We start from the raw sequence: 14600 nt of genomic DNA on the forward strand, positions 1-14600 counted from the left end.
GACAGACAGACAGAGTGAAAGTGAGGACAGACAGAGTGAATGTGTGTGAGGACAGACAGACAGAGTGAAGGTGAGGACAGACAGAGTGAATGTGTGTGAGGACAGACAGACAGAGTGAAGGTGAGGACAGACAGAGTGAAGGTGAGGACAGACAGAGTGAAGGTGAGGACAGACAGAGTGAAGGTGAGGACAGACAGACAGAGTGAAGGTGAGGACAGACAGAGTGAAGGTGAGGACAGACAGAGTGAAAGTGAGGACAGACAGAGTGAATGTGTGTGAGGACAGACAGAGTGAAGGTGAGGACAGACAGACAGAGTGAAGGTGAGGACAGACAGAGTGAAGGTGAGGACAGACAGAGTGAAGGTGAGGACAGACAGAGTGAAGGTGAGGACAGACAGAGTGAAGGTGAGGACAGACAGACAGAGTGAAGGTGAGGACAGACAGAGTGAAGGTGAGGACAGACAGAGTGAAGGTGAGGACAGACAGACAGAGTGAAGGTGAGGACAGACAGAGTGAAGGTGAGGACAGACAGACAGAGTGAAGGTGAGGACAGACAGACAGAGTGAAGGTGAGGACAGACAGAGTGAAGGTGTGTGAGGGCTTGCATGTTCTTGTATACTCAGAGAGCAGAGCAGCAGAAATGACAGGAAGGGTGGAGGTACATGTGGGGATCCAGAGGAATGGAGGACAATGATCTGGGCCTGGGACATGGCTCCGTCAGTAGGGTGCTTGCTGCACTAGCAAGAGGGCCCAAGTGTGGCTCCCAGCACCCGTGTGAAAGCTGGGCTTGATGGTTGTGGTGGTGTGGATGAATGTCCACTGTAGGCGCCTGTGTTTTAGCACGTGGTCCACAGTTGGCCACCTTGTTTGGGAAGAGTGTGTCACTGAGGTGGCTTCTGAGAGTTTAGACTCACATCATTTCCAGTTGCTCTCTCTGATTTGTGCTCATGATTCGTGATATGAGAACCGGTATTATCCTGGGTTAGCTGCCAAGCCTGCCACTTGCTACCATGATGGTGATGGATTCGAATCCCTCTGGAATCACAAGCCCTTCCTTCTCTTAGTTGCCACGGTCATGAAGTCTTAGCACATGACAGAAACACTGGTGCACAACTGTAATCCCAGCACTGAGGAGGGGAGTTGTTCCAGATGCCCGGGGCCAGCCTGGCACTCTGGATTGGCAAGTATAAATCAGAGAGACTCTGTCTTGGAAGAATAAGGTGAAGAATGGCAGAGGAAGACACCCAAAGTTGACTTCAGGCCATGGTCTGATGAAGAGACACGCTAGGGCCTGTAGACACAGTGGGCAGGAACTGACGACATTCAACCCACGTCACTAAGCACTTGGGCTGGTCTCCTCCTTCTGGTCTCTCACTCTCTGACCCCCAACAGAGTCCAAGGTGGCCGTTCCCAAACAGAGAAACCACACAGACTCCAGGAAAGCCAACTTTATTTGTACAGACCAAGCACAGGTATAGCCTGGTGACCTGCTGGGGTATGTCTCTCTGGGCCCAGCCCACATCTTGAGGGTGGCCACGTTGTCTGGCTCTGGATGGCGGGCCCCAGGGCCTGGGGGTCTCTTTCTCTCCAAAACTTTGGAGTAGGGCGTCTTTGGTGGAAGCTGTATCTAAGGAGGCAGGAAGAAAACACAGGGGAGATGAAGAATGAGGTGCAGTCTGGGACGCTATTATTTGGCTCTGGATCGTACCCAAAGGCCCAAGTTTATCATCTTTGCATGACGATACGGGAGGTGGTGAAAACGTCAAGTGTAGGGGTCCCATGGGCTGTTTCTGGTCACTGGGGAGACACCCTATGAGGCCACTGTGGACCCTAGTCTCCTCTCTCTCCTCTTCTCTGTCCACCCTGAGGGACTGGCTGTGCCTTGTAGTACTCTCCACAGGCCCAAAGCCACAGAGCCCATCCATCACGAACCAGAGTTTCCAGAACCCCAGTCACTGATGAACTTTCTTCTTGGTGAGTGGGTCACAGGAATTGGAAGCAGGCCCACACGGGACCCAAGTGTCCAAGTTAAAGCAAACTGCTCGTCACTGAGCTGAGGCCAGTGGAGAGGCTGTTTCAGTTTCTTGTGTATGTGAAAATGTGTGTATGTCTCTGTATATATGTGTGTGTGTGAATGTGTGTATGGATGTGTGAATGTATATATATATATATATATATATATATATATATATACGAATGGATGTCTGTATACACGTACATGTGTATGTACATGTGTGTATGTATGCATTGTGTATATATGTATATTGTGTATGCATGCATCTGTGTGTATGTCTATGTACACAAGTGCATGTGTACATTGTGTATATGTGCACATTTGTGCATATATGTATCTGTGTGTATGAACACCTGTGTATGTGTATATATACATGTATGTGTATTATGTGTGTATACATTCCTCTGTCTATGTGTGTGCACCCATGTGTATTTGAGACTGGGTCTTACTACATATCCCAGGCTGGCCTTGAAATAATGACCCTCCTGTTCAAACCTCCCTGGCATGGGGATCACATGCATGTGACACCAACCCAGCTGAACCTTTAAATTCTCATTAAGCCTTCAGGCACTGGTTACTGCACAGTATGCACCCTACTGGAGACACAGGTGTTGATTAGGCCTCATGGTTCACCTGTGGTCTCAAGGCTAGCAGTATGGGAGGGAGGAGCCAGGTCTGGGGTTTGTATGGGCTGTTGGGTGTGGTTTAGAACCCCAGCTTGGAAATCTGGGAGATCTGGGGCCAGTGCGCCCCAGTGCAGTGAGATACATCTCTCAGAGGGAAGAGGGCACTTGAGTTAAAAAAATAATGCAGAGACAAGGTGTTCTGGGTCAGTGTGTACCAAGCACCATCCTCTTGTGAACGTGTGCCCTTTACTTGGCCTTTGAAACTGCTTCCCCTGTCCCCAAGAGCATAATAATGTAAATGAATATCAGATCTTTACTTGGTAATTGAGAGCAGAGAGAAGGCCATCCCGAGTCAAATTAATTTGCTCGGATGCAGCCCAAGCTGGTCTCTGCGGAAGGGGCAGTGACTTGACAATGGGCCGAGGGTGCCTCTCAAAGGAGTAGGTGTGCCTGAGCACGGGCTTCCAGGCGGCCTGGAGGCTGTGTGTGCACGCTGAGCAACTGCGTGCCACAGGTTGGTGGCCTCGGCCTTGGGTTTTGAGATTCTGTAGTGGGATGTTCGCGTTGGCTGTGTAGGGCATACAGAGCAGCACTGACATCCTTGCTTAAGACACCTGGGGGGGGGGACCTAAGGGTGAGCCTTGGAGAGAGATGGAAGGATTCTGGAGTTCAGGGTCTCAGGTCTGCCTGGGTGAGTTTGAACTCTCTGACCCTTAGTTGGTCGACCTGTGAAATGGGGATAAATGGTAACCAGTGCTAACCACCTCTTGGGTTATCATGAGCTGTAATCCACAGCTGATACATGCACTTGACAGAGGTCAGTCCTCACATGAGGGTTACCTGTCCTGTGCCTGACGTGGGAAAGAAGCAGGATTAGGGCTGGGAACAGAGGTGGGGTGGAAAAAACCCCAGCTGCTCTCTTCTGTCATTCAGGACTCTGCACATGTTTCCTGTCCCCCATCCCTGGCTCCAGCTTCTCTCTACAGATAAAGCAAATGCTGATCTCACCCTTTGTTATGCGTCCTCCGGCCTGACCTTCGGTGGCTCAGTGAGAACCTTCCCTAGAGAGAACCCCACACCAGCCCCTTGGACCCCAAGTGGAAGGAAGTTAAGCAAATGAGATCCAATGGGGCTGCTGAAAGGCTGCCACTGTCTTTGTGTTCATGTGTACACGTGTGTGCATGCAGCTGTATGTGTGCACACGTGTGTGCCTGTTGGGACCAGAGGACAACCTCAGGAGTTGTTCCCTGGGAGACATCCACCATGCCTTTTGGGACAGTATCTCTCACTCAACCTAGAACTCACTAACTGGGCTAGTAGGGCTTGACCAGAGAGCCCCAGTCACCCACTGTCACCTCTTCACCAAGTTACAAGCACACATGCCACTACACTCAGCAGTCTTTACATGGGGGATCGAACTCAGGTCCTATGCTTGCAAGGCAAGCACTGTATTGACTGAGCCACCACACAAACCTGCCACTCTCGTTTGCATGTGTATGGATGTGCATGTGTATGGATGTGTAAGCACGTGCCTGCCAAGGCCTGAGGCTGGCATCTAGTGTCTTCTTGAGTCTCTCTCTATCTTATATGTGGAGTCAGGGTCTCGCCGAACCCAGGGCTTGTCTGTTTGGTTAGCCTAGATGCCAGACAGGTCTCCTCTGTCAACACCTCCTGAGGTGGCCACCACACCTGCCTGGATTTTACATGGGTCTTGGGGATCCAAAACTCAAGTCCCCATTCTTGTTGGAAAAGCACTTGCTGTCTGCCCAGCTCCTCTGTCCCCGTTTTCAGCATCATCCCCGGGACCCCCTGGTTTTCAATGCATCCTCCTACATCATATAGGGCCATATGTGACTTCAGCTACAGCCCTGACACCTTGGAGCAAGCTACCCCAAGATTAAAGCAGAACCCCCATTTCCCTGGAGGATGCCTGGCCTGGGGGTGACCTCCCCTGCTGTCCTTACCTGCACTGGTCCCTACTGCTGGAGATACTTCCGCATTATACTTTCAACATCATCACATTTCCTCCCAGGGCCAGGCTCTCTGTGCTCAGGGGACATGCGCTCACCACCGTCACCTTGGAGTCTTGGCACTCGTGGACCACTCTTGATGCTGCCTGTACTTTTGAAGGATACGATGGAGCTGGAGGATGAGGAGGAGTCAGAGAGGTGAGCGGGGTCCTCCTTAGACTCTGGGTTCTTTTTCAAAATGGTTTTGATCCCCGAGAGAAAAGAGCGGTCGGCCTCTTCCATCTCAAAGTGGACATTCGGATGTTTTGATGCCTCCTTCCCGTCTTTGGCAGCCTCAGACAAAGGGGCACTGGGCTTCCTGATGGCAGGGAGAAAGTCATCGAAGTCCACTTTGGTCTGGCGTCTGTAATTGAGGCTCGGAAGCTTCCAGCTGAAGGGGTCGCTGTCTAGAGTTTCCTCCATCAGATGAGAGAACTGGCGGTTCTGGAAGACAAGAGGTTCCTTCCCAAGGTCTAGGCAGACTGCCTCATCCACCGAGGACTCCAGACACCGCCTCCTGGGCCGCAGGGTAGGTGACGAGAGAGGGTCCCTGAGTGCCATTGGGGAGCTCAGCTTTCTCCTGGTGCTGGGTCCTGACTCTAAGAGGGACTCACAGGAACCAAACCGTGTCTTCTGCTTGTCAGGTGGCAGGGTGATGTTCTCAGTGCCCTCTGAGGGGATACACTTGAGACTGGTTGACCGTGAGAGACCAGCAGTGGCCCTGGGGTTCCCCTCTGCTTGCAGAGGGGATTTTGCTCCAGTCCTCAGTGAGAGGTCTCCCTCATCGCTGCTGGCTCTGCCCCTCCTAAGAGAGTAAGCCCCAGTGGTCTGGAAAATTGGGAGCGTGGGTCCTTCCCCCAGGTGCAGAGAGGAACCCTGGCCTCTCTGGGCTCTCTTCCTGCGGAGCTCTTCCACAAATTCTGAGAGAGCAGCTGACGGACTGGGCAGCTTATCCCTGGGCAGGGGAGACATAGCCATGCTCTGACTAGTGGGAGATGAAGACAGAGTACCTGGTTCTTCTGGGGTGTCTTTCTTATGGACAGCAAAGCCTTCCCCATCTCCTAAATGGTAGGGCTTTTGGGGGAAGGCTGGGTGGAGAGACACAGAACCACTCCTCAAGGTCTCTCTGGGAGAGTCCCAGTCTTCAGTCAGTGCCAGGGATGCTGGTCTCAGCTTCTCAGCATCTCCGGCCTCTTCACTTGCCCTGTGTCAAGAAGAAAGACACAACCGCTAGAAACCACAATTCATACTATTTTCGAGACCCACATGAGAGCTACTAAGCCTGGGCATGAGTGTTATTTTGTCTCTGTAAAGGCGGTCCCTGCTGCAGCCTCGAGTGAGTCATGTGATTTCATGTGGAAACTCCAGCTGTGTAAATGACTTTTGTGTTGCTTTCTGAGATGCAATTTCTATCTATAATTAAACCCAGCTAAGTACATTTGAGTGGATAAACACTTTGGCTACTATGGGTGACTTGGACTTATGGGGCATTCTATCTGACACGATAGAACGTCGCTCCGGAGTCTGGTGTGTGATAACTAAGTAATTAATTTTTCCATGCTTGGAGAGGAAGCATGCAGGATAACTTATGTATTCAAGGCCAAACTCGGAGGGTGACTACAACAAGCGGGGTGCTGTAGCACCGAGTGCCACAGTTGTGTCTTGGTGAGGTACTTCAAGAGATCTATAATGGCTTCATGGAATGGAGGATGGGGGGCTGCTAAAAACCATTCCCCCTAAAGGAAAAAGTTCACATAAAATCAACTCAAAGGCAGGTGTCTATGTGGGGGGGAGGCAGGGGGCAGTGTGTGTGTGGGGGGGTGACAACGATAGGCAGTTTCTATTCTGGGATGCAGATTGTACATCATGTCCCCAAAGTCAGAGCCTTGAATTATAGACCGTAAAATAAAGGACATGCTTTAAAGCAGAGAGGTGACAGGACAGCATCATTTCCATTAATAAAAAACTCCCTTAGGGAAACAAGGCCCTGTCCACCCACCGGTGAAGTCTCACAATTTACTTAGAAACAGAAAGGAAGCGCCAGATGTCAGGGTTGGGAATGGCAGACGAAGCTGCCAGAGCTGGCCATGTGGGAGGTAAGGTGGGAGCAAGGTGCACTCCGGCTCCAGTTGTTTGCTGTGACAATGGGGACAAGTGTAGGAGGTCGGCCACAGCCCAAAGGTGGCCAGGATGCTTTGAGAAAAGCATCCTGTTCTTGACTGGAATTTGCCGCCTCCACCTCAGCCCCACCTCATGAGGGGCGCTACTCTGGGATCAGAGGACACAGCCACAGTGAGGTCCCCAGAGGAGACGACTGACGGGGGACAGGAAGGCACAGCTAGCTAGGCGTCCGGGTCTTTGCCAACCCCCACATTCTTAGGTTGTGATTATAACCCACAGGTGTTAGGTGGTGGAGTCTTGGGGGTTACTAGCTTTCAGGGCGAGCCTCTTGCACGGGACTAATACCCTATTTTTACCCTTATACAATGCCCCAGGGCTAGGGGAATGGCTCAGTTGGTAGAGTGCTTGGCACACAAATGTGAGGATCTGAACCGGCAAGCGTATGAAGGCGGGTGTGACAGTGGTGCTGACTTGCCATCTCAGCACTGAGGAGGGAGAAGCTGGTAGCCCCTACAGATCACTAGCCAGCCAGCTGTGCTCACAGGTGAGACCTCCAAGCCAGAGAGAGAACCTGTCTCAAAACCCAAGGTGGAGGGATCCTGAGACCCCATCTCAGTTTGGCCTCTGCCCCCCCCAAAGGCCCCAGGCAACCTAATTGCCCCATTCTTCCAAACCAGGATAGAGAAGACAGCCACCCAGGAGCCAGACAATGAATCTGATGGTGCTATGAACTTGGACTTCCAGCCTGCAGATGTTGAAGAGTCAACTTCTGTGGTTTATAAGTTACTTGGACCATGGTATTTTGTTATTATGACTCCATGGACACTGGAGGCCAGAGCCTCACCCATTCCGTGGGTTTCTCTCCTAGAGGATCCTGCCAGCATGGCACCCATGAGATGCCACCAGACCATTGTGGGCCCTGCCTACAGTTCCGTAAGGATGGAGGGAAGGGCTGGCTGCACTCATTGATCCCTGCTCCGTGTTGCCGAATGGGCAGAGCGAGTGTGGACAATGACAATGAGCCAGGACCTCCCCATCCTCAGCCCCTGTTCTGTGAGTCCTCCTACACTTCGGGGAGCCCCACTTTCCCTGCTCTGCAATGTTGGCCTCATGGGCAGTTGGTTAGGAAAACAAAGGAGAATCTCCTGATTCTGTGCTTGGCACCTGTTCCTCAATCAAGAGGAATGCAGGATCACATAACAGCCAACCGCAAATGGCTTTGATTACCATCGCATCCCTAACCTCCCACCTCCAGATGTAACCCACCACTAGACACATGAGACCACAAGTGGCATTAAGATGGATAAAGGAAAAACTGACTACCACATGGGCAGTGACCAAGAAGAGGGAGGTCCTGCGTGCTAAGACAAAAGCTTCATACTTCTCCCACAGCTGCTGCCTTGTTCGCTGCGTCCTGCCTGTCACTTCTTGTCCCATCACAGCTGGACCTGGCTGAGCATTGCATGTGGAGCCCAGTGGCTGCTTTCCAGTCACCCAAAGGCATGCTTGTGGAGAGCAGTATTTGGAGCATCCCCCTTCAACAGACACACGAGTGCACACACACATGCATGCACACTCATACACATGCATGCACACACATGCACATGTGCTGCAGTGTGGCAGTCACACTCTTTTCAGTTCATTCTCCTTTTTAATAAACAGCTTTGAGCTGTCAGGGCCAGTGGGTTGCTCCCAAGCTGACAAAAGTCGTTTCCATGCTGTCTTGTCCCTGAAAGGAGATGGGGGTGATGAATGTATCTCAGGCCTCCGTCTCATCCATCGCCTTCCAGTAGGGGTGGATGATGACATCAAGGGTGCCTGCTGCCTGCTCTCCTAGGACTCTGCAGTCCCATTGTTCCCAGTTCCCACCATGACTGCTGGCTTCAGATGCCAGGGCAAGGTGGGAGGAAAGGAAGAATGACCAGAGGCCGGAGGAAGATGGGGAAGAAGGTGCGGAGGAGACACATAGGAGAAGGGGAGGAGGAAGAGTCAAAGGCCCCAAACTCGGGTCAGCAGCATCTTGTCTCTTAGCCCTGCATCCGTCTCAGCCTGGCTCACAGTGGGTTCCCAGTACATGGTGGGTCTAATCAGGGTGGAGGAGGAGGAGAAAGCAAGATGAGAGGAGGAAGGGAAGGGCAAAGGCGCTTAAGAGAAGAGGACCAGGGAGTGGGAGGAGATGGAGCAGAGCAAGAAAGAGGCAACTTGTAGACCATCAGGGGGTGGGAGAGAAGTAGGGACTGGAAGGAAGATGAAGGGCCCAGCTTGTGGGGGAGGGGTGGGGGGAGACAGAAGTGAGTACAAGAGAGGGGAATGGAGGAGGGATGGAGGGGAATGGAGAGGGGATGGAGTGTCCCAGGAGGAACACGGATGTGGGTGTGCAGGTCCAGACTGGTGTGTAGTGTGTGTGTGTGTGTGTGTAAGGTGGAGATGGCCCAGGCTTCTAGCCCTGAGTGATGCAGGTGTGGCCTTGGCTTCATGAGCAGGGTCCAGGGCTGAGTCCTGCCTTGCTAGGAAGGCCTGGTGCCTTTGAGAGACCAGCAGGGGCACAAGTCTGCAGAAGTTCCTGAGTATCTCCAAAGAACAAACATTGAGGTGGCTCAAATGCAGAGACAGTTGATGATCACAGCCACAGTACCTTCATGTGCTAGGATGAGGGAAGAAAGCACCTGCCTCCCCTGCCTCCATGGCAACCCTGAGAGGTAGGCATTATGACCTCCAAGCAGAGCAAGGGACAGGGAACACTCCATTGGCTGCAGAGGAGATAGCTGAGGTGGAGTCCCATGTAGATGAGCAAATACAGAACAATGTACTTGTCTCTGTGACCTTTTGCAAGATTCTGTGGTCAATACAAGGATGACACTACCTCTGACATCAGAGGTTGGTGGCTGGGGACCTTGTCTGGTGCTACCCTGAGTGACACTGGCATTGGGATTGCTGCCTTACATGGTCCAGGCCAGAATTTCCTTGACTGAGAAACAGGGGAGTCCACATCTGCCTCCTGGTGTTACAGAGAGGCAAGCCCCATGTTAGAAATATCTGTTCTATTTAGTACCACCACCTAGATTAACACCCTAATCCATGTCAGATGCTCAGTAAATACATATAGAGTGAACCAGGGGAGCCCCAGGATGCAGAAACCCTACAAATACATACTGGATTCATGAGGGTAGTTATTAATTCCCTGGTACACAGTAGGTGCTCAACTCAGTCCCTATCACACAGCAAGAGTCCAATAAATGCTGGCCAGTGAATGGATAGGAGCAGATCTATGAATGCCCTGTGTGTTGGTGACCTAACATTGCAGAGGACTGTTAGGTGCACCAGTATATAAAATCTTTGGAATACTGGAATCTGCAGGGTTAGGAAAATGAGTTTTTAAGTGAGTAACAGTGTGTTCAAATCCTGGCTCTTCCCCTTCCAAGAAGGGGCCTTCGGTCTCAGGGTCTTATTAGGAGTTAGAGATGAGGCATGCTTGCTGGTCAGCCTCCATCTGTGCCAGAACCTCAGAGCAGTCAACAACACATCCTACAGTTTCACCTGCAGGTACAGTTGGCCCTCCCCATTTACAGATTCTGCACCTGTGAACTCAGCCAGATTTAAAAATATTTGGAAAATAGCTGTGACTATACCGAACATGCACAAGTATTCTTTCTTGTTATTCTCCTTAAACAATACAATCCGATTGCTCCTTAGGTCAGGGAGGTCAGTGTTGGGCATTATAAAGTGACCTAGGGCACGAAGGGTTTGTGAGGCGAGGGTGGTAAGGACCATGCCACAAGTGTCAGTACCTGTGGGGGCTCAGAAACCAAGTCCCCTTGGATACCCAGGGATGAGTGCGTGCCAGTTGGCTCCCAAGTGCTGCTCTTCATTAATCTGACCTATTTTAGTGTTTTAACACCTGTCTGCCTGTTTGTCCCTGACAGCTCAGGCATCGGGGCTGAGGAAGACCCCTGGCTGAGCGCAGATGTTAAAGAATAAACAAGTCCTATCCTGGTAGAATAGGAGAGGAGAGGTGACAATGGAGAGAAGTGACAAAGGGAGGAGAGGTGCCTCTGCCTATGGTTCATGCTCAGAAGCCAGCCTTGCGAAGGGACCACCTGTGGGTCATACCCTCCCCCTGCCATGGTGTCTCGCGGCTGTGTCTCCTGTGTGGTTATCCCGGGCATGACCACAGCGATTGTGCTCCATGGGCATCGACTGCAGTTGATGAAGCCTCTGTACCACCTCATCCAGATCAGTATCATCGCCCTGCCTTACCTATCGGTAAACCGAGGCTCCCTGGGGTGGAACCATTGCTCACCGTCTCCCTGCAAAGTGGGTTAGGAACTGGACCAGGGCCCTCAGTGACCAGACATCATTCATTCACTCCTTGTTCTTCCCAGGCCCCAAGCCCTGAAGGCTGAGGGATGGGTTGGGCCCATAGCCAGGTGAAGTTTTATTCTGTTTTTCGTGTATTTTCTCAAAGTCCATTAAGATACAGTGGGTGAAAACAGTCAGGTCCAACGCACAGACCTCTGGACGCTGGCATCAGACTTAACTACACAGCAGCATTTACGATTCTTGCCTCAGTGTCCGGCTGGAGCCAGAGCCAGATGGAGCTGCAGGAGACTCATTGTAGATGTAAGGACACTCTGAGTCACCCCCAGAGGTAGCTGTCACCCCCACTCTTTACCCACACCCTGACACTGTAGAGATAATTGAAGAGGTTTTACTGTTCTTTAATACTGGTGAGGTCTGGGGGGTGAGGAATTAGTTCCTTCTGAAGATGGCTGAGTGGTACAAGAACCAAATCCAAGAGAGCAAATGCTGAAAACTGGCGTGGTGCCTGGGACTGTGCACAAGGCACACATTCCTCGGCTGAATTGGCACTACATTCTCTGAGGCACACGCCTTTGTCATACATGAAGCTCAGACGTGGTAAGCCACAGGACACGTGATAAGTGGAAGGGCATGGCTTGGCTCACCGCCTCCTAGTCACTCCGTTGCCTTACCTTTTATTGTCCCATTTTACACATGACAAAGTTGAGGCTCAGAGGGGCCAACAGGCTTGCTGAGGAAGTAGAACTGAGATGCTTGTCTGGTCCGTCTGTCTCAAGACTGGACTGACTTATGGAAGTGGAAGATAGGCTACCTTCCCCCTTGGAATGAAAATCTTTGGTGCAAGCTAGGGATGCATTCACGAAGAAGGGCTTGCTGTGGAGTTCCAGGCAAAATGTGAAGCTTGCAGTATGAATGCAGCAGGGGGCTGGCAAGGGAACCCTCCATTTGTACTGAGCCCAGAGCACAGGCTGTCTGGAGGCGGTGGATGAGTCAGGCCTTGGAGGGAAGGAGGCAATGAGTGGTGTTGAAGGGTTGGAAGGATAAGTACCTGCGGGAGGGAAGGTCCCACCCACCAGTTATTAGCCGATTCCATCTGCAAAACTCCTGGCAGGCAATGACTGCTACCTACACTTCGCAGGCAAGGAAGTGAGGTTCAGCCAGGAGAGCAGGCTGAGAGGGAAGGCGTGAAGCAAGGGAGTCCAAGGGGTGACCGAGCCAAATGGGTGAGGTCAGTAGGAGGCTGTCCCTGTGTCCAGTCTCTCCTGACTTTACTATGTGGACACTGGAGTGGCACAGGCCTGGATACAGTGAGGCAGGATAGCTGCCATGCTTGTTTTCAATTCCTTCTGCTGCTCCAGTCCTTCACACAGAAGCCAGCCTGGGGAGTTCCCTCAGGGGACCCCACCCACAGATCTTCCACGGGGCTGAAGAGCAGCCCAAGCTTTGCCCATGCCCGCTTCACAGGTACCAGGAGTGCTCACACGCGGGAGTCGGGGAGAGGGGTGGCTGTCAGGTTAGCTAGAGGCTGGGATGGGTAGAGAGGGATGTGGGAAGCTAGAAAGCCTAGAACAGGGATCAAAACCCAGATAAACGCTAGGGCTCGTCCTGTGTCCTATAGCACAACAGAGAAACCGAAGTCTACTGGGACTTGCGATGTCTTTTGTAGTAAATGGAGGACTCTGCAGATCCCAACACGTGGAAATGGTAGTGTCAGAGGGGACGAGAGGGCAAATGAGCAACCATGATTTGAGCACTGCAGATCGCACACACATTGGATTATGGTCCTGAACTCTGAAAACATGGACAAAGGCCGTGTCAATCCTGGAAACTCAACAACAAAAAAGTCCATTTCAGTGAAGGAGGTAGAGAGTAAGGGACTGAATGTAGGGCTAGGACAAACAGATGGGAACACAATGGGGGATCCTGCCCAGCTGTCAGGAAGCCTCAGACTTCTCCAGCACAGAAAGCTGAAGTTCGTGAGTGTCCCCTCATAAGATCCTTTAAAAAATCTGGTGATGTAAGATCATTTGGGGACAATTGGAATAAAATGCATATTGGGATCTGAGATGATGCTATGTGCTTGCTAATGTCTGCATTCCTGGGATCACCATGAGGGAGAGGGCACTTAAAAAATTCAGATATTTTTACCACCCTTTGATGATCATATGCCTCTGAGGCTAGACTGCCCCCCCCAAGGGTCAGGGTGTGCTCTCTCTCTCTCTCTCTCTCTCTCTCTCTGTCTCTCTGTCTCTCTGTCTCTCTCTCTCTCTCTCTCACACACACACACACACACAAAATGAAGTTCACCATTCCATATTACAATTTTATGTTTACTTACATATGTCTCCCCAAACAATGTGTGTTTCTTAACCACACACACCTTTCCTTTATGAGGTCCCAGAATCAGGAAGTGTACCCTGAAGGATTTCATGGACTGGAGGGCATGAGAGAGCTGAGGAGGGCGCTGTGGAGTATTGCGAGAGCAGTTGTGTCTATCTCACATAGGATGCTTAATTCAGACCCCACTCAACCAAAGCCATTTCTTGCGACTTAAAAACAATAGCTTCCAAACCAACTTTGAAGATTCACTCTAGAACACATTCTCCAAAAGCCTGGCTTCATTTCTATCGGGTGCTATCTGCCTCCAGATTTCAGATCTGTGATGGGGCTGCAGCCTTACCTCCCTGCTATAAGTCCTCCAACCGGCTCCTGGACAAAGAACAGGAGGAACCTCCCTAGTCTTGCACCGGGAGAGGGGGGCACGCTGGTTCTACTGCTGAGTCTTTTGAACATATTTCCCCCCAGAATTTGAAAGAATGTAACCTCAGACATGAGGGGTGATTAAAATCTCCAGCTGGATTATGGATTTATGTGACTCCTTAGGCAAGTCTTCAGCAAACTGTCATCTCCCAGACCTAGACTCAACTGTTGAGTCGAGCTGTAGACATATTCATGAAAGCACCCAGTTTCCTCTGGCATGTAGTTCTAAGTAGATTGAAATTATTTACCCACCTGTCTGTCCATCCATCCACCCACCCATCCGCTCACCCATTTACACACCCATTCACCCACCCATCTACACATCCCTCCATGCATCTACCAATCTAGACCTTTACCTACCCATCCACCCATCTATATAACCATCTGTTCATCATCTATCTGTCTATCTATCCACCTTCCTGCCCATTCATTTGCCCATCCACTCACCCACCCATCCACCCATCAATCCATCCATCCATCCATCCACCCATTCATTCATCTACCCATCTATCATCTGCCCAATCATCCATCTGTCTTTATATCCATCCTTATACCTGGTAGACCCATTTACTGATTGCTTCCATGCTCCAGACTGTGACTAAAAGGTGACTAAGCAATCATTACAAGGAACTGACCATCTAGAAGAGGAGGTAACTTCACCAAGCTACAACCAGCAAAGATGAGAGGATCTGGTCTACCTAAAAACAAAGAAAGCCCTATATCGATTTAGCAAAAGAAGTTTGAAAGTCT

At 51.1% G+C, this 14600-nt stretch overlaps 1 protein-coding gene across 1 annotated transcript in view; it reads right to left on the minus strand.

The window, feature by feature from the left end:
• Positions 1–1433: 1433 nt before the first annotated feature.
• Myo18b (myosin XVIIIB) overlaps positions 1434–14600 on the minus strand; it is a 172443-nt gene continuing 159276 nt past the window's right edge. The window contains exons 42-43 of the mRNA XM_021232330.1: positions 4605–5853; positions 1434–1627 (exon numbers count right to left, since the gene is read on the minus strand). Of these exons, the coding sequence (XP_021087989.1) occupies positions 4617–5853 (1237 nt within the window). The 3' untranslated portion in view covers positions 1434–1627; positions 4605–4616. The remainder of the gene's footprint in view (positions 1628–4604; positions 5854–14600) is intronic.

The sequence above is a fragment of the Mesocricetus auratus genome, unplaced genomic scaffold, assembly GCF_017639785.1.
Source record: "Mesocricetus auratus isolate SY011 unplaced genomic scaffold, BCM_Maur_2.0 Super-Scaffold_100025, whole genome shotgun sequence".
Lineage (NCBI taxonomy): Eukaryota > Metazoa > Chordata > Mammalia > Rodentia > Cricetidae > Mesocricetus > Mesocricetus auratus.